This window comes from Ursus maritimus, unplaced genomic scaffold (genome assembly GCF_017311325.1).
Source record: "Ursus maritimus isolate PB19 unplaced genomic scaffold, ASM1731132v1 scaffold_34, whole genome shotgun sequence".
Lineage (NCBI taxonomy): Eukaryota > Metazoa > Chordata > Mammalia > Carnivora > Ursidae > Ursus > Ursus maritimus.
Genome location: NW_024426008.1, coordinates 15,270,132 through 15,295,657, shown reverse-complemented (window position 1 = coordinate 15,295,657; position 25,526 = coordinate 15,270,132). Strand labels below are relative to the sequence as shown.

Sequence of the window (25,526 nt, the reverse complement as noted above, 5' to 3'; positions counted from 1 at the left end):
GAATATGTTGAGGAGGTGGGACAGGGGAAGGGAAATAGTGGTATATTTTTCAACTATTTGAAAGTCAATTTCTGTTGGTTATTAGTAACTAACCAAAAAAACATTCAACAGTGAGGATTTTAGACATAATCTATTTTTAAGTTGTTAATGGGTTTAACTCAGAAGTTGGTTGACCAGATAGATCTTTCCTCCCTGTAATCGGCTGCAGTAACCTGGTGGCAACCACCACAGGTGATATAAAACACCTAGATGGAAAATAACTGGTCTATTTATTACTCATCCTGAAACCTCAAACCTGACTATATCAGAATATTCTACACGGTAGATTTAAAGCCTGTCTGACTACACCTGAACAAACAGCCATTTTATTTTGTTCCAGTAGGGTAGGTTGGGGATTGACAATTAAGAGATGTGGACTCAGGGCTAAGCGCTACCTCTAACCTCACCTCTCTGAGCCTCATGTATTTATTCATACAATGAAGGGATTGGATTGTGGCCAGTGGTTTTCAAACTGCTTTCCTCAGAGTTCTAGTGGTTTGGTGAAATCCCTTCAGGGCAAGGGAGGCAGAGGTTAAGAGTGGTGCTCTCCACACCACCAGCTTTGAGGAGAAACTTCACGGTTTCCTTCTTCCACACAATGTACTTATGTATAAAGCACCTGTTTGAAGGGAAAAAAATAAAGCTTCTGTGCCTGTTAACATAAGAAAAATTAAAAACCCTCACTTAACTGGATATTTAAAGAAGCTGATTTTGGGGAGGGAGCAGTTCTCACATTTCGTGAGTCTACACAGTAGGGTATGGGAATACTCTAGTATACTTTCGCATGGAAATGGCTCTTGGGTAGAAGCCATTTGAAATGTATTTATTTTTGTAATAATCATGTTTAGCTATTATACTGACTGCTTTAATTTCTTAGCTTTGTGGCACCCAGACCCAATGTTTCTGGGAGCTGTCCATTGGCTGACTTGGCCTGGTGATTTATTAATGGAACATTCAGTAAAGCCAAGAAAGTAATCCTTAAGATTTCACTTACATTTAAACATGTGCTTTTAATGGTCAGCTAGTCATTAAGGTAATATTCTTCCTTACTCAATCTTCCTTCAGCCTCCAGTATTCTTTCTGTTTGTCTTGTTTTTGATTTTATTGTATTTTTTTGGTCAGGGGAATGAATATATTTCTAGGACAGTAAGAATAGACCAGAGTTGATTTCCTTTGCTGGAGCCATCTGGGAAAACTAGTCCCCTGGCTCCCATCCATTCCTCTCAAGTTTCCTTGGAGCTTGAGATTTTTATAGGTAAGAATCATGATTTCTCCTTTGTTTCACAAAGGCCTTTCCTTCATCTGTCATTATGAAAGAATGAGGACTTCCACACAAGACGACCTTTAATCATGTGCACACACCTACTAACACATGCTTCCACTATTTGGGATTCTTTTTAATCAATAACTCAAAAAAAGCCACAGCTTTCAGTTCTTGTACTTTATAGGTACCTTATGTAAATTGATTTTCTTGTCCAAAGAATGGAGACTATTGAAAATTAGTACATCTGAATTTTGTTGATCAAAATGTAATATTGATATCCAATTTTTCTTTTTTCTTTTTTAAAAATTAAATTAAATTTTTAAATTTTTATTTATTTAAATGTTTAGTTTTTAGAGAAAGCACATGTGTGAGTGGGGGTGGGGAGCGACAGAGGGAGAGAGGGGGAGGGATCGATGGAGAGGGAGAGAGAGAATCTTAAGCAGGTTCCATGCCCAGCATGGAGCCCGATGCAGGGCTCGATCTCACTACCCTGAGATCATGATCTGATCTGAAACCAAGAGTCAGATGCTTAACCAACTGAGCCACCCAGGTGCCCTGGCACCCAGATTTTTCTATCATTTAATTAATGCCTAGTAGGTATTAAGCATTATGCTGTGACTTTGGGCAATTTTCTTAACTTCTGCAACCTTGCTTTTTCTCACTTATAAATGGGGATAAAAGTAGCACTGCTTTGTAGAATTATTGAGAGGATTAAATCAGTTAAGATCTAAAGCAATTAGAATGATGTTAGCACATAGTAATCATTTTATACGTGTTAGCTATTATTATTTTACTATGATAATTTCATTTATCACTCTCAACCATCCTTCAAGGTATGTATTGTTACTTTGGTTTTGCATATAAGGAAACCAACACCCTGAGAGGATAAGTAATTGTTTATGTTCAGACAACTATTAAGTGGTAGAACCATGATTTGAACTTGTGTAGAAAATTACTTTGATGAGATGGAGATCTCTAAGTATGTAACAGGCCAGCTCTACCAGTGGTCATGGGACTGAAGGGTTTATAGACCAAACTAACATGCTCAAATCACATGATCCATTAAGTCAAGTTAAAGTATAGTGACAAATGAGAGCAAAGAGCTGGGATAAATGAGCATGCCAGGAAAGAATGGCAATAGACTGGCATAGTAGGCCACAGGATCACACTTCTTGAATCCTGGATTTCACAATGTTCACATGACCTGTCTCTCTTATTCTACTAATGGTGTGGTTAAGAGGACTGAGGTCCCAGAGCACCTGGGTAGCTCAGTTGGTTAAGTGTCCGACTCCTGATTTTGGCTCAGGGCATGATCTCAGGGTTGTGAGATCAAGCCCCACATCAGGCTCCATGCTGGGCATGAAGTCTGCTTGATTTTTTCTCTCTCTCTCCCTCTCCCTCTGCCCCCCATACCCCACTTCTTGAGCATGCATGCACACTCTTTCTCTCTCTTAAAGAAAAAAAAAAAGGACTGAGGTTCCAAAGGGCCCCATAGAACGAAGATGACAGGCCAAGGATAGGCATTTCCTCTATCAGAATGACCCAGAGCAAGTACACTTGACTATGGTAGTACCTTGTCAATTAGCCTATTGAAATGCTACAAGCTGTAGCTGCTTTTCTTGAACAGACCACACGGGAGAAGAACAGAAACATATTGGATGACACCAATGGGTGGTCAGTTCAGTGGTGACAGATAATTAGTCCCAAATTTATGATGGGATCATAAACTGGTCTTTCCATCACTTCCATAATATTCTTATTTGTTCATCGTATTTTCCATCTATCTTCTTTTTTTGGCAGGTATTATAGGTTACTAACTTACTTACTATCTGTACTGGAACACATCTTATTAATTATGCCTATGTGTCACATGCTACAGTTTATTTATTAGCTCTACTTAACACATCTTATGCGCTGAACCAGCTACATAATTTGCAGGATCTGGTGCAAAATGAAAATGTAAGGCCCTTTGTTAAAAAATAGTTCAGAACTTTAATTATTAAGAATTTCAAGATACCAATGGCAGAGCATTAAAGTAGACACTGGGTGCACCTGAGTATGGGGCTCTCTGTGACTACATAGTCACAGACACACCAAATTTACTCTGCCTAAGAGTTTCACCTGAATATTATGAGCAAGAGCTTTCTTATTGTCTATGATTAATATTTCCGATGAGTTCCATCCATTACCATAGCATAATGGAATGGTCTCAAATAATTCAGCAAACTGAACATAGCAGAACTCAAGTCTGTATTACTCCAAAGACAGTGTTCATGCCCTATAGCCAGGGTGGTCTTTAAAAATACCACTTTGAACATGTCATTCCTGTGTTCAAGGTCTTCAGTCTCTCCCCAGTAATTAACAAAGTTTACAAGCTTTTGCTCAACAAATCAATGAGCTCTACAATCTGAATTCACACTCTGAAGTCCAGCTTCTTTTCCAAATCATGAGTTACTGATGACGATAACCATGAGGTTTGGAGGTGGACGGTATGATCTTCAATTTTTTTTTAAGAGTCTACTATGTACCAGATCCTGGGCCAGGAGATGCTACACACATTAACTTTTTTAATCCTTGTAAGTACCTTGAATACAGAAAGTTATCACCATTTTACAGATGAGAAAGCTGAGACTGACAGAGGTAAAGTAGTCTCAAATAGCTAGTAACCATCAAGGTAAAGATCAAATCCAGATTTCTCCATCCCCACAACCTCATGTGTTCTCTGCTGTGCCATACCATTTCTCATCTGAACCATGTTTTCCAGGGAAATGAGGCATTATTCTTTTAATTCAGGATTCCTGGTAATGTCTTATTCTAGTGTTTATTTTAACACCCTGCTAAATGTTTATCATTTTGTAATTTTCTCTAGACATTCTCACTTCCTTTGAGTATCTTCTCCACTTTCCTGCTATTCTTCTTCCTGTGCTTCCAGTTCTACCTCCTCTGTGAATTATCGTCTCTCCTCTGAGGTCCTTTCTCTGCCAACTACTATAAAAATAGAGCTCAATTAGACTTTCTCTATCATTTGTTTGACTCTGCTGGTATGCTGCATTATATTACATTTTAAAAATTGTATGTAAATCTCCTTCTCTTCAGAATAGATTGTGAGCTCCTCACAATGTGAAAGGTGTCTCACAGCTCTGGTTCTGCAGAGCCTAACGTAGTGCTGTGTATATCAGAAAAATCCAATTACTGTCTCCTGTGTGGGTGGCAGTATTAATGGTGGTTTCTTTTGTCATGGGACACTCATTGCCAAGGCAAGAGAATCATTAATATGATAGAGCCTTTTAAGGGTCTGCATGAAATTGTGAATAAAAGGCAAGAATGTGCTGGTGGAAAGCTTTGATTTGTAGCATTTGCCAATTTCCATGGTGTAAATACTCCCACTATGATCAATTTCAAGGTATTAACAGTTTAAGAATCAGCTTACAAAATCCCTGAAAATTCAACAATCAGTGGCTGATCCCTCAGCACCTCGTAGGGGGATCTAAGAATGCCCTTGATTAACTAAGTTTATGTTAGGGGGGCCTCAATCTGGAGCAATTGAGAGCAGAGGCTAAAGAAAGAACTGTTTGTCATGCTATAATGTATTTTCTTTATTCAATCTGTAACAAACAATGAAATGCTTGAATTAGAGCTCCCTCTGAGAAAGACAGGCGTTATTCTGTTAATTTCAGGATTCCTGGTAACCTCTTATTCTAGTGTTTATTTTAACACCCTGCTAAATGTCTTTCATTTTGTATTCTAGAATTTTCTCCCAAATCTGTGAGTATGCACAGAGTTTTAATATTTCTCTCTTCACCTCCTATTCTGCTCTTCTCTTTCTCTCATTGAAGTATAGTTAATATACGGTGCCAAATTAGTTTCAGGTGTACAATATGATTCAACAGTTCTATACATTGCTCAATGCTTATCACAATAAGTGAGCTCTTAACCTCCTTTATCTATTTCACCCATCTCCCTCCCACTGCCCCTTTGGCAACCACCAGTTTGTTCTCTATATTTAAGAGTCAAATTTTTAAAAAAGTCTGATTTTGTTTATCTCTCTTTTTTCTCCTTTTAAAATTCATCTTAAAGAGGAAATTTTTTTAAATTTAAGAATAATCAAGTCTTGGTTGGGATCAGAAATCTCTTCTGACCATCATTCATATTTGAGTTTACCTGTCCCAATTGCCTCTCATCATTTTCATTGTGTAAGAAGTAATCTTTCCTATTAAATAAGAACAGTGTTCCTGACAATTCTTCCTTTTTGGATTTAGCTTGTTAGTATTTGCTGTGCTATTGTGGGTGGTTAGAAAAATCACTATAGGTAATTTTAATAATGTTCTTCAAATAATATTTTGAAATCTCCCTTTAAAGGATGCCAATAGGAATCACATGAGAAAATTGTGTTTTTTTTTCTTGAGACTTGAAACGTTTTCAGTTGCTAAGGAAGTCAGCTCTGAAACACTGGGGATACATATACTTTTGCCTACCAAAAGTTCTTCTTTATTTCTTTCATGATTTACTTAATCTCTCCTATCTACCATGTACCATTTACCAGAGTTACCTGGAGATATTCTATTCTTCACCTTGGTTTTGCAAACTTTTCAGGTGGCCCACTGGGCTCCAGCTCCTATCTCTTTTATAGAGTTGTAAAGGCATTTATGGCTCTTGTGCTGACCTCAAAATCCCAAACACCCATCTCATTAAATCAGCCTGAGATTCTGCCCAGATGCTTGATGGAAGGGTAATTAATGGTCATTGGAAAATGGGTCTAAAATATGCTAATATTCAGGGTTGCTCACAAGACTCTTGACAATCAATCTTATTCATCACCTTTTAGAAATATCTGCTTATCCAGAATTTAAATAATCTCAAAATTCAAATAAACAGGGATTTTTTTACAGCATACTGTAACATAATAATAATTATAATAAACAGTAAATATTAGACAAAAGAAAGTTCTAGAGCTTCCTTCTAGAGAGATAAAATGTGGTTACTATCATCTTCTTAACTTCAGACACACTGAATCAGTTTTCCCATGTTGCCAGAGTATCCTACCCTCCAACCACTTTTGATAAATAGCAATTTACCTAACTTGCATTCTTTAGAATGTCAGCTACTGTTGATAGCTAATTTTCACAACTTGTTATTAGACTACCCATAGATGTATTATCTTTGAAAGGTGATTAAGAAGAGAAATTCACTAATTACCACTTACAATTATCTAGAAATGCTTTTAAATATATTTGACATAATACATTAACAGTAAAAAGAAAGCAAATGTATACATGATAAGCACAGAATACGGTTAATTTGAGAAATGTGTCTTTTTTGTTTAGGGGAAGTGTCATCCAGAGCTTGGGTAAGGTATGAATTCTGAAAGTAACCCTTTACTTTATTGGGTTTATAATAAGAGAATAATGAAGGCATTTCTTTAAAAAGATTTTAATTTATTCATTAGAGAGAGAGAGAACATGAGCAGGGGGAGGGGCACGGGGAAAGGGAGAAGCAGGCTCCTTGTTGAGCAGGGAGCCCAACCATGTGGGGTTCGATTCCAGGGCCCTGAGATCATGACCTGAGCCAAAGGTGGACACTTAACCAACTGAGCCACCCAGGTGCCCCATGAAGGCATTTTTGAGGATGTTTTTATGTATATGACCAAGGAATAGCAAGTGGAATATTACTTTGGAGGATTTAAATAAGCTTGTTGCTGTAGAATAAAAGTGGTTAAGTGTTATTAAAATGCATCTACTACAGTAAATGTTTGGAGAACATTATATTAGAAGATCATGACAAATTAGATGGGAGGAAGAAAGGGGAATAATTTTATACATTCAATATAATGCGTCTAAAATTTCTTTCTACAATCCTGAAAATTATAAATTTTAAGTACTCTACATCACTTCTTTCAAATAGTTGTTACTTAGGCGTTGACTGTATACATGCATGAATTTACATATATATGTTTATGTATATATATATGTCCATGTTATTTCACATATACATACCCATACGTACTGGGATATCTACATAAAGACACAACTGTCTGGATGAATTAATATTTCATTTTATGCGTATCCTATTATAGTGTTTCTTGACCAATGCTTGGTCACAAGCATTAGGAAAGTTTAGAAGGGAGGCTATGCAAGAAAACAGTGAAATAGTACAACTTCAAGTCAACTGGGTAGAAAGCCCAGTTCACGTAGGAGCATAGAATGCTCTGTGGGTGACCTCACCTAAGCTGTGTTGCCAAGTGCTCAGAACAGACCTCCAGATCTGAGCTTGCCATGTGGCAAGCAGTCAAGTTCACTAGGTAGTCTTGATTATTTGCAGAGCTTGCTGAACTGCCATCATTTGAAATTTCTTACCCACTCATGGATCAAAAGGCAGAACACACTGTTTCAACAGAAAACTAAAGCTCTTTTTTAGTTCTTCTAAATATCACAACACAGCATTTTGAAAACATATTCCATAGTACTTAGAAATGTTTAGCATAGGGTAGAAACAGGAACACATGGGTATTGTGCAGAATCATTTTACACAGTCTTCCAAAGCAGGATGGCCTCTCTCATTCTGAGGCAACGCCTTGTAAATCCATCTGTTTACAGTATTCAGAATTTATTGCATGTGTTTGAGTCAAATGAACATGAACCAAGCAAAATCAGCGTGGTCTGTCTGCCAAGCCCTGTCAATGGCCTTGTGAAGAGCTGAATGTAAGTCTATCTAAGAACATGAGCTTGTCTATGTGCTCCATGGTGGAAATTACCTCCTTTGTCAGAAAAATTCCTACAAACAGATGCCTAGAATGCCTTTCTCTGCCTACTTGAATTCTATCGGTGCTTCGATGCCCAGTTTAACTCTTCTCTCATCTATATCTTCAACAAGCTTTCAGGCCTCCAGTGTCCTCTCCCTTTTCACTTTAAGGCTATCGAACACTGTTATATAACAATTTTATGGGCCTATATCTCATTTTTCTTAATGGTGTTTAAACTTCAGAAAGGAATCCGTGTTTCTTTTATTTCTTTCAAAGCACTTAACACATTGCTAAGAGTAAACACACTCAATAAATGCTTAGAAAAAATGGCCAAGTGTACCATGTCCTCCCTATTTTTATGTGTCCTTGTGCCAATCACATGAGGTAGATAATGATGTTATTCAGGGGAAAGTGGGAGCACTGAGCTCGAACGAGGTAGATAATGATGTTATTCAGGGGAAAGAGGGAACGCTGAGCTCGAATCCCAGCCAAGCTGGGACACTTTTTCTTTGGGTAGGCTTAGATCCTGATTTCATGAATCTAATCCTCAGTTTCTCATCTCTGAGATGGGGATAATAGTAGTCGCCACCTTGCTGGATTTTGTAGCAATTAAATGAGATGATGGGCATAAATAGTGCCCAGTAGATGGCAAGCATTCAGTATATGTTAGCTGATGCCACCATTACTGCTGCCAATCACATTTCATAGGTGAGAATGCTTAGTTAGAATCCATAAGTCTCGTAATTCTTCCAAGAGCACACAGCTAGTGTGTGACAGAGGCAAGATTCAAACCCATGTCTCAATGATAAGACACAGATCATAGAATTGAATGGAATGTAGTCGTATTCAAGAAAGAGAGATCCCTTTTTGCCTCTTAGCACAGAGACACCCCAGCTGACCTGAGCTCTCTGTAGCAGCACAGCCCAGCTGAAGCCGGACTCAGGCTAGAATTCACCCCTTCGTCCTCTCAGGCTGAGCCATCACTGGGTCTTCTGAAGCCAGACATCGGGGCCCAAGAACGTCAGGTCTCAAATGTGGGTCTGAACCTCTCCCTCTCATTTAGTGGCAAGAACAGTTCCCACACTTCCCACATCTCATCATCTGATGGGAAATGGGCTGGCTTTCTGAGCAGTTTTGCCTGGAAATATCTTGTCCTTTCTCAACTTTGTAATTTGGAGACTCAGGCATAAAAATTGAAGTCAGCACTATTAGTACTATTGCTATTAATAATAGTTCCTATTTATAGTGCTCTTATTGCTTGCTGTGGACATGTTACATGTGTTATGACTAAACGTATTGCATGCATTATTTCCCATAAAACACAGGACAACCTTATGACAGAGCTATTAGTATCTCCATTTCATAGATGATGCAACTTATCTTGCAACCATTACCACCACTGCCACCAGCATCTCCTTTAGGAAAATAACAGGGGTTTTGAATCATCACTTCCAGTATTAGAATGATTTTAAACAACGCTACCCGTCTAGTTATGGAGTTCTATTATCTAGGCGGCCTATAGTCCTTATTTCCAATCTCTGTGCATGAATGAGCATAGTTTCCAACCTCTGTAACTTCCTTTCAATTACTTGGTACTATTTTAGGAAAAGTCAGAGTTCTGACTTTGAGTCACTTTATTTTTCTTATTTTTATTTTTTAAGATTATTTATTTATTTATTTGACAGAGATAGACAGCCAGCGAGAGAGGGAACACAAGCAGGGGGAGTGGGAGAGGAAGAAGCAGGCTCCCAGTGGAGGAGCCCGATGTGGGACTCGATCCCAGAACGCCAGGATCATGCCCTGAGCTGAAGGCAGACGCCTAACGACTGCGCTACCCAGGCACCCCCTGACTTTGAGTCAATTTAAATTGGTCCTTTTTTTTTTTTTTTTTTAAACAACAGTGTTTACTAAGAAAAGACTTCTCATTCTTCTGATCTCTTTTACTGGGAAGTGTTCCTGAGTACCAGTTTTGATTACAGTTGACTTAAAGACCAGTTTTGAAATGTCTTTCCTTTCTCAAGCAATACATTGGTTGCCTAATCATACTATCCAACTGAAAACAAGAGGAAAGAAGAGTCATCTTAACCTAACCCACAGAAGGAACATGTTTCCTGGGATGAGAATGTGTCAAAGACAGCATAGCATATCCTGACTCCCCTGTGTAATCAGACCTGTATCCTGTGTTGTGGGTAAATTATCTATTTTGTAAGTTAGGCCAAAGTGCGCTCCTTCAACTAACTGTGAAAGCTTTCTCGAAAGCCCATGAAACCTTATTATTCTAATTACCAACACAAGGGGTGGATAAATGAATTATGAGGCCAGGTATTATTGCCATTAAATAGATCTCACTCAATTATTTATCCCTGGGTCTGGGGTTACAGTGCAGGGAGCCGTGCATACTGTACCAGGGCTGGTTTGAGCTCTACGACCTGGAGACTGGATTACAGTCTTGGCAGGCAACTTCTGTTGAATGCAATTCAAGGGAATGACACACATTTTTTCAGTCAGACATTTGGATGGTTTGAAGCCAATGGATAGTCAAAGTTTATCCACAAAATCTTATTCATTTTATGTGTGCAAAAAAAAAAATCTCTTTAAATTATCTGGATATGTACAAATGGGTAGGAAGATGAATTACCTATAGGAAAAACACAGACGTTTTCTTGCTTTTTGAGTTTTCAAAGGCTCTGCTCTTTATTTTCTTGGATTCTGGTATCTGTAATGGGCATGCTAATGTGATAAATATCAGTTCTCATCTCCATACTGCATAGTTTCTTTTTGTATCTTGTTTCTAATAGCACAATGAAAGATGTTGTCCTCTGGTTAAGAAATCTGTTATTGGAGAGGATGGGATTGGGAGGTACTAGATTTTTTTTCTTTACTTTCTCCCTGAAATCTTGCAACTCATCGAAAAGGTTAGCCTGGAAAATAGTGTTAAGAGATGTTCTCTCACTGAGTCACCAGTTTCTTCCCATCCGATGTCCCTTCTAGGCCAGCAAGCTGCTAGAGTGCTTCCTTATATCCTGAGAGCATCCTATTAGGAGGTCAAGAATCTCCTAAATTGCTAACAAATTATTCTCTACTCACCCCATAACCCCTGGCTTTGTTTTCACATCACCCCCTAGACTTCTGATGAGTTGAGTCCTACACTTACTTTGGCAAGGGTGGGCAATGGGGAGCAGAAGGAGCCAGAATGACTCTTCAGGGATCCTTCTGGTATGAAACTTGGGGGAGGTCTTTTGAAGAATGAATTTATGATTAATTTTGTGGTGATTTTAATTTGGTTATAACCCTGACTTCCCTCTCTCTCTGTCTTAAATCTTGCTAGTTTAATGATCCTATAACATAACCATCAGTTCACAAAATTAAAAATCTTGTCAGAAATATGAAGTAGAATACCTATTTCTTTACACTTATGGCTGTTCAGAGCAGTCATGTTTTCTAATTGGCCACTCATCTAGAAAGCTATGTAACTCTCAAAAACCAAACTGAGCGTCTTTTAAATTATCTGTTAAGTGTTTAGAGTAGCAAACATGTCCATAAAGTAGGCACTTTACTTTTGAAAAACATTTTGACTTTACTACTAGGATGAATGTTTGATTCTCTATTTATACGTGTTTATTAGAATAGAGTGATGTGATGATTCCTGTGTATACTTGGTCGTACGAATTTCAACATTCTTGATGCCAGATAATTGAATTATGGCCAGTTCTGCTGTAACACCATGTATGGGTTCCTAAAACCCACCACACTGTGCAAAATAGGGCAATGAAAACCACAGGCTTATAGGAAAGCTGTGGCTAGGGGAATAATACTCAGAAATATTATCAGCAACACATTGACAAAGATGGGTATAAAATGGCAGCAACATTTTACATGAAATTTGTGTTATGCTTAAATTGTTCTGTAATGCATCAATCATGTTAGAGCAGGTTTTCAGTTCTGAAACAACTGTTAACAAGAGAAGCCACTGTGTAATAATCCCTCTAACACTTCCACACTTATGATCTTACCTTCTTCTTGCTACCACTGGGCAAGCAGGGAATCCGTTGCCCACCCCCTGGTTTGTTTGTGGGGAATCCTGATCTGTTAAAGGCCACGAAGTGACCGAGGGAAACTGTGCAGATCGTGGTAATGTGTGTGTGAGTTCTGGGCACGCATGCTTTCCTCTGAGAAACAAGACCCTCCTGAACATGTGTACAGAGAGGGTCAAAAGCACCGGCAAGGTCACAGAGACAAATCACAGAGGTTGGGTTAGAATTTAAGTTAGAGTCAAGCTTAGTTTAGTTCCACATTTTATAAATGTCTGTGAGGTGCCATGCTCGTTCTTACTGTATCATCTCTAGAACATAATGTTAATGCTTAAATGGGGCATGTTTTCTTGATTGCATGGATGGGGAAACCCAGCCATGAGAACTCAGTTTATACTTTTTCATGTGGCTTCATTAAACATTTTAGAGTGTGTAGAATGTTTTAGGAGCCATTTTCAAATTAATCTTCATAGCTCAGAGGTCATGTCATATGTCAGGGCATTTGACGACATGGCCAGTCTAGTAACCCTTCCCATTTCCAGGGGTCTGCTCTAGTAAGTTTCTTTTTTTACTTTTCTTCCTTCCTTCCTTCCTTTCTCTTTCTTTCTTTCTCTCTTTTTTTTAAAGATTTTATTTATTTATTTGAGAGAGTGAGAGAGAGAGAGAGAGCATGAAAGGGGTGAGGGTCAGAAGGAGAAGCAGATTCCCCTCTGAGCAGGGAGCCAGATGCTAGGCTTGATCCTGGGACTCTGGGATCATGACCTGAGCCAAGGGCAGATACAACCGACTGAGCCACCCAAGGGTCCCCTGTCCTATTAAGCTTCTGAGAAGACTCATGTAGAAGGGTGCAATCCCAAAGTTTAGGAAGGACTTTGCTTTGGAGCATTAATTAATGTGGAAAATACAATTGTTGGATACTCCCCTGTCTGTATGTATCTCAAGTTATGCTGCTCAGCTCCACTTCCAGAAGGTTTAAGTTTATTAAGCACCTCCTCTGCTCGAGGTAGTGGTCAGTGCTGTGGGGGATACAAAAGGACAAGATACTGTCCCTGCCATCAAGGACCTCATTTGGGCGGTTTGTTGGATGACTGAAGAGAATCTACTCCATTGCACTTGTGTTTTTATGGCAGAATATGGGTGAGTGCACAGGTGCAGGTGAGGAAGCAGACATCACTGTGGAGTTACTGGCTAAGTCAGCAGGTGCATGTTGAGTTTTGATCACTGAGTATTATAAAATCATGAGTTTAGCACTGTCACTAAGGAATACCTTACCAAAAAAAAAAAAAATCCTTCACTGACTTCATTTTTTCAAAATTTACTTTGTATGTTAATAAGCTTATTTATAGTCACATGTTGAAGGGTCTTATTCTATAAAATCACACATTCCAGGGACCATCCAACTGACAATGTTGCAGCTGTCCAGATTTGGGTTCTTTGGGCACTGCGGCCCCTAAAAGGGCCCTAAAAGGTCAAGACAAGCCTGGGCCCCTAAAAGGTCAAGACAAGCCTGGGCCACCTCTGTTTTTAAAATTCGTTTCGCATGTCAAACACACAACAGTAGCAAAATTGGCCAAAGTTACGAAACTGCAGTATATTTAACATTAACCATTTTGGTGAGTTGATGCTTTTCTACACACATACAAAGACACTAATGTGACTACTGTAAATGTGTAACTATTTGGGAATAATGTTAAAGTTTATATATGAGGCCCTTTTGAAATGTGAAGCTAAAAGTATTCCTTTCCTTTCCCTTCTTCCCTCAACCCCATTTGCTGCACATAATATGATTCCCTGTCATAATTGGTTTTATGAGATTAAATACGAGGTCAGTAAAATGTGTTCTATGTCAGTTTGTCCTAAACTCTTTGACTTATTCTTTTTTAAGTAATCCTTAAAAAGAATAAAAGAGAATATTTTAAAATAAACATCCTGACTGCCAGAATCTGAAGTCAGCTTTAGATTCAATTTTATAGATGGTAGAAATGAAAAGAACTAGCATTCTCTGTTTTGACACTTAGCATAAATTCCTTGCTTTTTGATTAATAGTAATAAGTGAGAATAAAATATCTTATTCTTCCTGACCAGAATTAAAAAGCTTTAACATCGGGGCACCTGGGTGGCTCAGTCATTAAGCGTCTGCCTTCAGCTCAGGTCATGATCCCAGGGTCCTGGGATGGAGCCCCGCATCAGGCTCAACAAGAAGCCTGCTTCTCCCCCTGCCTCTCCTCCTGCTTGTGTTCCCTCTCTCGCTGTGTCTTTCTGCGTCAAATAAATAAAATCTTAAAAAATAATAATAATAAATCTTAAAAATCTATTACAAGTCCTGAGCTTGAAATCGAGCTTAAACTCATGTGCTAAGGATCTAGAAGAAATAAGGCTGCAAACCTAATCAAATGAAATGTCCACTATCTCTATTCTGATTCTCAATCTATACTCCCTCCCCCCCCTTATTTTGTTTTATTTTCTCAGGGAAGCAAAGAAATTTGTGAGTGAAAATGAAGGAGCCCTTGGGAAAGGGAAAGGAAAGCGGTGGTTTGCATTTAAGATGATGATGGCCAAGGTAAGCATTTTCACAAATCAGTGTGCTTGATGCCATGCATTCTCAATGGCAGCCATATTGATTCCAAGGAGGAGAAAATTGGTTGTTATGGGAGAGGGAAAACATCTTACATTTTCTATGTACGAAGCATGTATACACATGCAGTACATACACAGTATATCTACAGTATTAAAATTTGGGACAGGGCCTGATTCAGAAAACAAAGAAACAAAAAAGCCCCCCAAAACTATTTAAAGTAGTTAAAATGAAAAATAAGTTGAAAAACATTGATTTATGGCAAAAGACTTACTTGTGTGATTTTCTCACTCCTAAATGGCAAAGACTGTGCCCCTTTCATTTTCATTCCCTGGTATTGAAGGGGGCTTCTGGGTTAAAGTTTCTTTCTCAAAATGTGTACAAGTTTTAGGGCCAAATAGCTCTTCTCTAATCAGAAACATCAACTATAAATTGAATAAGAACATGAGAAAAAAACAAATAATATACCAATATACACATAGATGCTTGGAAAAGACAGAAAAGAAACTAACATTTATTTAGTATTTACTATATCTCAAGCACTGAACTGAATCCTTCTATAAAGTTATCATATTTAATTCTCAAAGCAAAGTAGGTATGTAGGCATTATTATCCCCTCTTTACAATTGTTATACCACTTGTCAGCTAAATGCATTTCCATACAGATGGCATTTTGTGAATAAAATTCACAAATCTTAAATGTGAAATAGAGATAGAAAGATTTATGATATATATCAGGGATTAATTTTGTCTGTTTTTATAATTTAAATGAATAGAATCATATAGTATTTATACTTTTGTTTCTGGCTTCTTTGATGCAATATTATAGTCATGAGATACATTCATGTTGGGGCAACTGTAGTTCATTTTTATCAATGTGTTGTATTCCATCGTAGGAGGAATATTCATCCATTCTCTTGTAGATGGACATTTGGGTTGTTTCTAATTTGGGTAATCTTTTGAACTTCAGACTTGTCTCATACTGTTATTTGGGCCCTACATGCCTGTCCATCTCACACATGATCCCAGCCTAATGTGCACTTAACACAAAGTTATCTGCCCCATTCCCATTCTTCCATATAGCCCTTGTGGTCCTCTTGACCATGGATGGCCCAACATTGTGGAATAAAATGGAAGGAAGGTCTTTTGTAAAAACTAATGTGTGATTCTTTTTCTTCTTCCCTTTTCTATGATACCATGCCTTTTCATTAAATTAGCTGCTCTACTTGTACCAGAATAAAAAGTGTCCAACATCAGAACACTTGCTATCCTGTATTGAAGTTACTTGTTGTGTTCTGTTTACTCTAGTAGACCCAGAAACCCTTCAAGGCAGGAGCTATGTTTTATTTATATTTCATCAATTTCTTCATGCAATGAGTATTTAATTAAACACCCACAATTTGCTGATTGCCTAATATTAGGTGCTAACTCAGTCTCTGCTCCCTTATTGTCTGGCAGAATAAACAGATCTTTCTCAACATATTTGCTATAAAACAGGGGATCCATAAGAGTTTTTTTAATTGAATTGGTGTGGGGGTGGGTGGGGACCAGGGAGGCTAGTAAAACCTACTGTTCTTCCTTTTTACAGAAAGCCTTATGTGGCACCAGAAAAATCTTTCCAAGCTCATTGTCTTGTGATGTTTTGGATGGGGTTGGAGGATAAACATCTTGGCAAACAAGAGGCTGGGTTTTACTGTTGTATCTGGCTTTCTTTTCAGAAATGGGCAAAATTTCTTCGTGATTTTGAAAACTTCAAAGCCGCTTGCGTCCCATGGGAAAATAAAATCAAGGCAATTGAAAGTAAGTGCTCATGAGATCTCAGTAGATGGGAAGGATCTTATCAGATGCCTTTCTCAGTTTCTATAGTATTGGAAAGATTAAAAACAAGAAAACGAACAAACAAAAATAACCATTTTTTCATTCTCTTTGCTTACTGTGAAAATTTGCAAGCACTTACCAATCACAGCACTGGAGACCCCACTCTCCCTTCCTACCTTAGACCAAAATATTCTCATGCTGACCTTTTCTCTCCTATACAGGGAAGTCAATATTATGCCCAATGACACTGAGTCATATATATCCCTGGGAAGGCAGCGATTTTATGCTGGCAATGAATATGACATTGAAAATATATATTCTTGTGAGAGTTAATAATCAAAATGAACAATGTCTAAAAAGAATGAAGAAATCTTAAAGCCTCATTTTCAGATCTGAAGTAGAATAAGTAATCATCATCCAGGAACTTGCTATGTGAATATCATATTGTGCCTTTGATACAGTATTCCTAGGGTACAGAGAAGTCAGGAGAATATACTCCATCAAAAGCCTATTTAGAACAGTGCTCTCGGCTTAGAATAAGGCAAGTAAAATTTTTAAAATATCGTGAGTGTAATAAATAATTTTTAATATATATGTAGAATATAATAATAAAGAATATAAAGAAAAAGGGATAATATTTCAAACAATTTTGAGCACAATCTTGCCATATTTTGTTTCTAAGAGTTTTGACAAGGACCTGGTTTTCCTCCCTGACTTTTCAGATCGAGAGGCAGGTTTTCCTGCTGGTTAAATGTGACTTTGCATAATTAAAATGGAGGCTCCATAGGGAGATAACACAGTTGATGGATATTTCACGGACATGATTGGGCATGTTTTAGGAGTGCCTATCCTCAGTCCTCTGTCTCTCATTATCAAGTGGCAATGAATTAAAAATACATCAGCTAATTAATTGCACTTCCTCCCACGGATTCCTGTACCACTCTATCATTGCTTTCTTTTCCTCCTTAACATTTGCTATCTAAAATACTGTATTTTTAATTTAGTTTTTAAATATAATTCCATTTTATTTTATTTTGTATTTGTTTCTTCCGGTAGACACGAAAGCAGAGGTTTGGTTTGGTTTACTCCTGGATCACCAGACCTAGAATTTGCTTGATCTTAATAAATATGTGTTGAAAAAAATTAAACAGTAGACGTTCTTCAAACGTCTACCATTCTAGGAAATGGGAAAAGGAATTTAGACCCATCAGAAAAGAACAGACACCATGGAATCCTTAAGTTTCAAGTGTGCAGCTCAAATGTGGTACTTTGAGAGGCCATTTGGAACATTAAGGTCTTGATACAATTTATGTGGAAAGAACTCTGGATTTGGTTCTTGCTTTGGTGCAGATTTGCTGTTCAACTCTGAGGCGGTCATTTAATCCCTCTGGGCTTCAGTCTATTCATCTGTGAGATGATAGGGTTGAATCTTGATCAGTCATGAGATGTAGCCCAAGACATTTGTTAATAATGAGAGTTAAAATATGTACATTTGCAAATCATTTATTTGGAAGGTTCACTAGGTTCCAGCAGGTTCTAGCTTGTCTCAATAATAATGTCATATCCACTTGTGTTGCAATACCCCATCTTAAGTAGGATAGAAACACATGGAATTATTTTTCTTGCCAGAAATTTCACACAGGAATGGAAATTGGAAAAGAAATGGAACATGGAATCAGTTTTCTAAAGGTTGTGGTCCTTTTGTCCCTGACCAGCTCTATAGTATGGCTAATCCTTTTATATCTAGGCCCTCTGTTTCCACATTTGGAGCACCCTCAAATTTGAGGTTTAACTGGTTCCTATACAAGGCAATTTCCAACTCAACATTCTATGATTTATAAGTTTATATGTAAGCAGATGAAGTTCTTTATACTTTTGAGTGATAAATAATTGAAACAGTTAAATGAAAAACAGACTTACAGCAAGAGAGGCCTGCATTATTTACCTTCTCTGCCAGTTCTTCTTAGAAAAAAGCAGATTAAACATGTACCCTATTTATAAAATACATATTTCATATGGTAAAATAATACCAATGCTTTTCTCTTACAGAAATGACCATTTAATCTTACAGAAGTTTCGGAAATATTATTGTATTCCTTTTGAAAGTCAGAATAATCTAACATGTAATACTTCATTTAGTCTTCAAAATAAACTTGACTGGACTGATTAATTGAGCAAATACTCACTGAGTGCCTGCTGTTATTAGGCCTGTTTCCAGGCACTGGGCATGCAGTGCTGACAAAGACAGGCAAGGCTTAATCTTACATCCAATTGTATTAATATGCATGTGGGTGGGGAAGACAGGTCATAAAATATAAGCATTTAAATCATGAAGAAATTTCAGATTGTGGTCAGAGGCATGTTTAAAACAGGAGCAGCTAAGCTCCATTCCAAAGTCTTTCTAATCCATTTGCCCTCATTCTCTGCTCCATCTCTAGATAATACTGAACAAGTATTTTTGTAAGTGTGGTTTTAAAGGAATCCCAAATTACCAGCCTTCTCTGAGTTTCCATAACACTCTGTCGAATAATTGGCAGAATCGAGAGGGGAACTTAAATCAAGTTTAAAACTCATGCTGTTTCCATCCTGATTCCAGTAGGGCCTGGATCCCTTTGCTAGTGCAGACCAGGTACCCACTTGAGGGCTCCCCAATTTTTTTTTTCACATCAAAAATAGATTTGATCATTCCTGCCACAAAGCGATGCTGTGAAATTCTACATCACGTGGGGATGCTGTGGAATTTTACTGTCATGCCAGCCTTGTGAAGAGGCCATGCTAAAAATCCCAGGATTACCCACAAGGATGCACCTTATTAACTGCATTACATTATGCATTTTGCTGAAAAAGCTGTGTATTTGTACTCCCTGGAAATATAATCTATATCCATTGTGACTCCAGAATTATTATCAAAACCATGGATTAAATCATGGTATGTCCTTCAAGCTGGAGATTACAAGTCTTTCTCAGAATTGAAATCTATTTCTTCCTAATAATCAAGTAAGGTGTCAAAATAAGGTGTGAGTGAGCTATTTTTCGGACTGGAAAGATCTGCAGATAAACTACCCTAAAAACAGAGTTTAAACCTCATGTTTCTCTACTGGCCTAAGAGCTGCAGAAAATGCAAATCAAATTTGCCACATTTAATTCCCCTAGACCAGTTCGAAAGAAACTATGCTTCATGTCCTAGCCTAACAAGATGGTATTTATACTGTGCTCATACAGCAGGTGATTTAATTGGTCTTTTCCCATTTAGAAATGCTCATATTTGTCTGCCTGTCTTATTACCCATCTGTTCAAGAGGAAATTATACATGATGACAGACTACAAATTACTTTGCCTTAATAATAAATAACCAGAGGGAGAGGTGAAACTTTAACCTTAATTCAAAATAAATGCAAGAAAATTCAGCAACAAGAATATTGCATAAGCTTAAAAGGCCTCACTTGAATACGTACCAAGGACTCTGTTTTACTATATTAATAATTCATTATGGAAACAGAATTTATTAGTCAGATTAAAGAAAAAAAGCTTTGGTCACTTCTGGGCACCAGCCCAGTTTGTGAATGTGAATGGCCTTAGCTGATTTGTGCATATTGCCTATATTTTTTCAAACATAAACATTCACGGCTTATTTATTCCATATATTATAAGTTTTTTTAAAATAGTGTAATTATGATTCTACTTGAGTAGAAATATAGCAGTGTGGTTAAGAGAGATCTGGATTTAGAGTCAAACACCTACAGATCAAGGCTGCCTAGTTTAGAACTCTGGCTCCATCATTTACTACCTGTTACTACATAACTCCCTCTGTAACCCTGGTTCCATCATTTACTAGCTGTGTAACCCATGGGCTTAAGTCTCTGTAAAGTGAGAATATAGGAGTTCTCTTCTTGCAGGAATTCCATGATGACTAAAGGAATTAATACACAAGATCAAAATAGGTGCCTGAAACAAAATTCATTAAATGTTAGCTATTGCTATTATTCATCAAGTCTTGGTTCGGTCAAATGCTGTGGTTCCCCATCCACACAGTGGGACTAATAACACTTAACCTTATTGGGTTCTAGACAAAATAAAATGAGTTGATGCTGGCGAAGTTTACAGTATGCATAATTGACCAGCAAGATATGTCAGCTATTATTATTGTTGTTGTTGTTATTGTTATTACTACTACTACTACCCATTTCTGTTTTTTACAAGAGTAAACAATTTTATCTAAGAGACTAAGCACATGGAATGACTATTCTTTTTAATTATGATCTCTTAGCTACATATAGGAGGGTTTGTCTTCTTAGTCAATGCCAGATTTAGCCATCTACCTCTGATCAGATAGAACTACTGGGATAAATGGATGTGCAGGGGGAAGATTTCTCCTTTATTTTTGTGTTGAGACAGGGGAAGGTCTTATGGAGCTTGGATGCCAACCAGTTGATTCGTGTTCTTTCCTTTACAATCTTTCTTTTGTTACTGTTCTCTGCCCTCTGCCATTGGTAGGAGTTCTGTAGAAGGAACAATGTCTTCTGGATTTCTTGGTCTCTTTGACCTGTGTCTGGGTCTTTTGTACAACCACTACTTTTAATGAAATCTGTTTTCCTGAAATTCATTTCCTTTAGACTTAGGATTCTGTAAAAAAAAAAAAGAGAGAAAGAAAGAAAGAAAGAAAGAAAGAAAGAAAGAAAGAAAGAAAGGAAGGAAGGAAGGAGGGGGGATGCTTAATGGTTACTTCCCTACTAACAATAAAATAGTTGTGAAAAAATGGAGCCTGAAAGCTTTGGAGTCTAAAGTGTATTTCATCCATAATGAATATGGATTATATATGGGGGAGGGGATACTTTCTGAAACATTATAATTTGCTCCTCTTTTTTGCCTTTAGGTATATTTACACTCTGTACTCAATTTAAGAAATTCATTTGCTAGGGGTTGTGTATGGGGGCTGAAAGAGGGCAGGCCCTGGGTGCTAATGAGAAGAGCACAACCGTAAGAAGGAATGTAGGAAAGGAAGGAGGGAAGGAAGGGAGGGATTGAGAAAGGGAGGGAAGGTTGGTAGGAGGGACAGGGAAGGAGGAAAGGATGAGTCAGCATCCTGTGCTTGGGACTCTAAACCAGAGGATCTCCTGTGTGTGTGTCAGGGAAAAAGCTTGTTCAGATACCCAGAGACAAAGTTCCTTCTCCATTTAATGGGTAACTGTAATGACTAGCAAGCAGGAAGTCGACTGCCTTCAATAAAACATGACAAGTGAACCTGGCTAAGGCGGTCCTTGGGCAGTTGTTACCAGAGAACATAGATAAGAACCATGAAATGATCTGAAATCTCTGGGAGCCAGGTGCATGATCAGATGTCCTGGGAGGGGCAGATCTGCGGAGCCTTTCTGCAGATGGACCCGTGCGTGCATCTGGTTACAGCACCTGTGGGCATGTTTATCAAAACCACACGCTTGTAGAAATCCAGTAGAACTCTGCCTTTCTCTGCAAAGTGAAATGAATCCAAATACCCAGACTTGAAAATAATTGATTTTTTTCAAAATGTCCATTTAGATGCTGACTTTTTTTTTTTTTTAAGTTTCTATAAAAATTGTCACGGTGTTACGGGAAAAGGCAAGGTGGCTCCTGAAGACTAGACTAGGTTTCAGAAACAGAAGCATGGCTCTCGTGTGGTCTCAGCCTCATCTTCCTACTAAGAGACTGGAATTTGCTCACCTGAGCCTTCTTCCTTCTGCAATCATGCTTCCCTACCGCTAATGCTGCAGAGCCAGAGGGCCAAGAAAGCCATTGGTCCGGGCAGGTGTTTTGCTGCATGAGTCAGGAAAAGGGGCCTGATGAGGTGGGTGGCTGCAGATGTTTATCATTTCTTCTTGGTCAACTGCAAAGGGAAATTGGGAATTGGGAAGAAAACTAGCAACCTGATGTTGAACTTTGAGTGATAATCAAAGACAGTTTGGCTTTTGTAAATCACTGAAATCTCAACCGGAGACTCCAAATTCCTGTTCTTTCTTCCTCTTCCATTCTCTGATTTATGATGATGTTTTTGTTTTTGTTTTTTTAAATTTTTTTTCCCAGTAAATACGATTTGGACAGATCACTTTCCACTGGGGCACGTGCATGTTGCTGGCACCTTCTTGCCTGCCCCCCCAAATCATTTCCCAAAGCTGAACACATTTTGAAGGTCACAGTCTACCTCCCACCCCCCAATCCTTCTGCTTAACATCTGTTGGCAACTTTCTCAACACATTTAAAATAAAATCTCACTTTTTACCTGTCCTTGGGAGGCCCTACACAGTGTGGTTTGGCTTGTCTCTTCATTGTCATCTGTCACTGCTTTCCTTTGTTCATTGGGCTCTGACCACACAGTCCTTCGTTTTGTTCCTTAATTGTCCTGAGCTCTCGCCTGCCTCCAGATATATGTTCTCGCTCTTTCCTCCGCTTGAGCTGCTCTTCCCCAGCCTGGGCGTTTGCTGCCTCTTCAACTTCAGCCATCTGCTTGAACGTTACCCTCTCTGATGTACTTTCCTCAACAAGCTTATCGAAAGCCATCCTCTCAGTATTTTACCTTCCCCTCTCTAGGACCTATCTGGCTATAATGATTACATACATATAATTGATATAATAATGTAATCATATGTCATTTTACATATCATAGATAATACATACCTATCATATATATGCTACATGCATATATGATATACACAATATACAGATATTATACAATGTATATGACTATACATATAATATATACGATATAGAATATGACACATACTGTACATACATATATGATATATAATAGAATATAGCATATATGATAAATACATATATTTTATTTATTTATTTATTTTTAAAATTCCTGCCTCTCTGTTGTTTCCATACCTCACTAAAATGTAAGTTGTATTAAGACAACAACGCTGTCTGTGACATTGTGTTTCACATCTAAGGTAATTGCTGACAGAAGATACTTTATAAATACATGAAGAGTGAGCGGATGAACTTCAGCTTCTAGGCAGTACCAAGAAAATGCCAACGATGCAGACAGAGAACCTAACAGGATGGTCTGCAGGCTAGCTGTCCCTAAAGGTCATGGGAAAGGCTTCTGAGGAGGGCATTGTTGCCTGAGAGGAAGGAGGCAGAAGAGCAGTGATTATAATGATAATGGTAGCTAACTACCGGCCAGGTACTGCGCTAACCACTTTACCGTATTCACTCACTTCACATGATTAACTTATCAACTCCGGGAATAAAATGGGCTCTTCTACTAGCAACCCTAGCTGCTAAGGCCCAGGCCGCTCTCCCTTGGACGCGCTCTGAAGGCGTAGGTCACAGTCACTCTACACAACTGGATCTGCGTAGTGGAGAGCACTTCCATTACCAATAACATTTCCTCTTCCTGGATAGAAACAGAATGCTGGAGACTGTCAGTGTGGAAAGGACCAACGTGTTGCGATGAGCAGATTTGTTTTTGAAAGCACCAAGACACGGCTTTTGTTTCGTTTGGTTCTGATTTGCCTTACAACCTTTTCATTTTCTTCTTGATAGGTCAGTTTGGCTCATCCGTGGCCTCATACTTCCTCTTCTTGAGATGGATGTATGGAGTAAACATGGTTCTCTTCATCCTGACATTCAGCCTCATCATGTTGCCAGAGGTAAGAATCTGACTTCCAGTTTACAAAACAGCTGAAACAAGTTTCTCATGTGATCACTGTCCTAGAAAATTTATTTTCTAAAGAATAGCACGATTAACTGGCGATATCCACCCTTGGTGTCACAGTACCTGCAACAAGGTTAATCTTCAAAATGGTGCCCATGGGCCAAAGATCCTAATCCTTGCTCCGAAGGGTACACGAGCCTCCTGAAATCATATATAAAATGTCATGTGTATGTTTAAATGTACATTTTTATGTGGAAGGGTTCACGGCTTCTATCAGATTCCCAAGGTGGTCCCTGTGCTCAAACATTAATTGTTCAAAAGGAAGGCTTTGACACCTTGTGAATTATATTTATTTATTCTTCCACGTTTGCTTTGAAAGAAATGCTTCTTAGTGCAAGCAAGTCAGGACATCTAGCTTTTCTATCTGAAGAAACACACAGTGAGGAAATTTTTTCTGGATGTAAAGTAAGATAACCCAGACCATCCCCCTGCCCCCCATGCACATGTACGCATACACAGTGGGGTGGGGTCTTTTAGGCTCAAGGTCAGAGAGGAGAGGAAAACAGATAGTGCTTCTGGATTGAAGAAGGCAAAGCCCTGAGCTGATGAGGGGAGGCGGGGGAAGAGTCCCATCAGCTAAGGCCAAGAAGCAAGACTGAGGTTGGAGCCTTTATCCCTAAGACGTTAAAGGACTCTGACCATGGGATGCTTACTTATACAAAAGTCAGGTTAGGCTTTACTTACACTACAAAGGATCTTTCCGGGTACCATTGTTCAGAACAGCATTGCCCCCCCACAACCAAACCTAAGTGTTTTGAGGGACTTGTTATCCCCATGGTTTTGAATCAGGGCCAGTTTCTGTATCAAGCCTCCCCACAGGCATAATAATCCTAATAATTCCTTACATTCACGACAAGCTTTAGCTTTTAACAGTGCAAAAACACTTTCATTTCTTTTACTTACTGAGCCTCACAACAAATTTATGAGGCGGACAATAGAAGAGTTTTCTTTCCCCGTTTAGAACTGTGGAAACAGTTGCTTATTGGGCTTAACCAAAAGCTCAGAGTAAGGTTTTTTATGCTGTTCTGGGTCTAGGGCCATGACTGTAACCTCCGGCCCAAGATTTTGCGACCTAATCCATTAGTTTTACAATCCCTGAGATAATTCGGGAGGGTCTATGGCTCTCTGGCTCCTGGGAGACAGTGGACCCAGATCGGAAGTCCATTAGCATCATCTCTCAAGTGAGGACTTTCAGGCGATGCGGCAGAATGCATGTCATCGATTTGAAATTAACCCCAGCTTTCTTTCTGCTCCTCTCTCTAAGGAACCCTGAAGCTCCTTCATTGACTATTAGGATGCCCCTTAGTGTCAGACTCAGGGTCTTTGTGGAGTTTTATCAGCTGCACTTGCTCGTCTATCGCCCC

General features: G+C 38.5%; 1 protein-coding gene across 1 annotated transcript in view; it reads left to right on the top strand.

Moving 5' to 3' along the window:
- TMC1 (transmembrane channel like 1) overlaps nucleotides 1-25,526 on the top strand; it is a 135,700-nt gene that overhangs the window by 50,270 nt on the left and 59,904 nt on the right. The window contains exons 6-8 of the mRNA XM_040620241.1: nucleotides 14,543-14,633; nucleotides 16,367-16,448; nucleotides 23,991-24,097. Coding sequence (XP_040476175.1) covers nucleotides 14,543-14,633; nucleotides 16,367-16,448; nucleotides 23,991-24,097 — 280 coding nt within the window. The remainder of the gene's footprint in view (nucleotides 1-14,542; nucleotides 14,634-16,366; nucleotides 16,449-23,990; nucleotides 24,098-25,526) is intronic.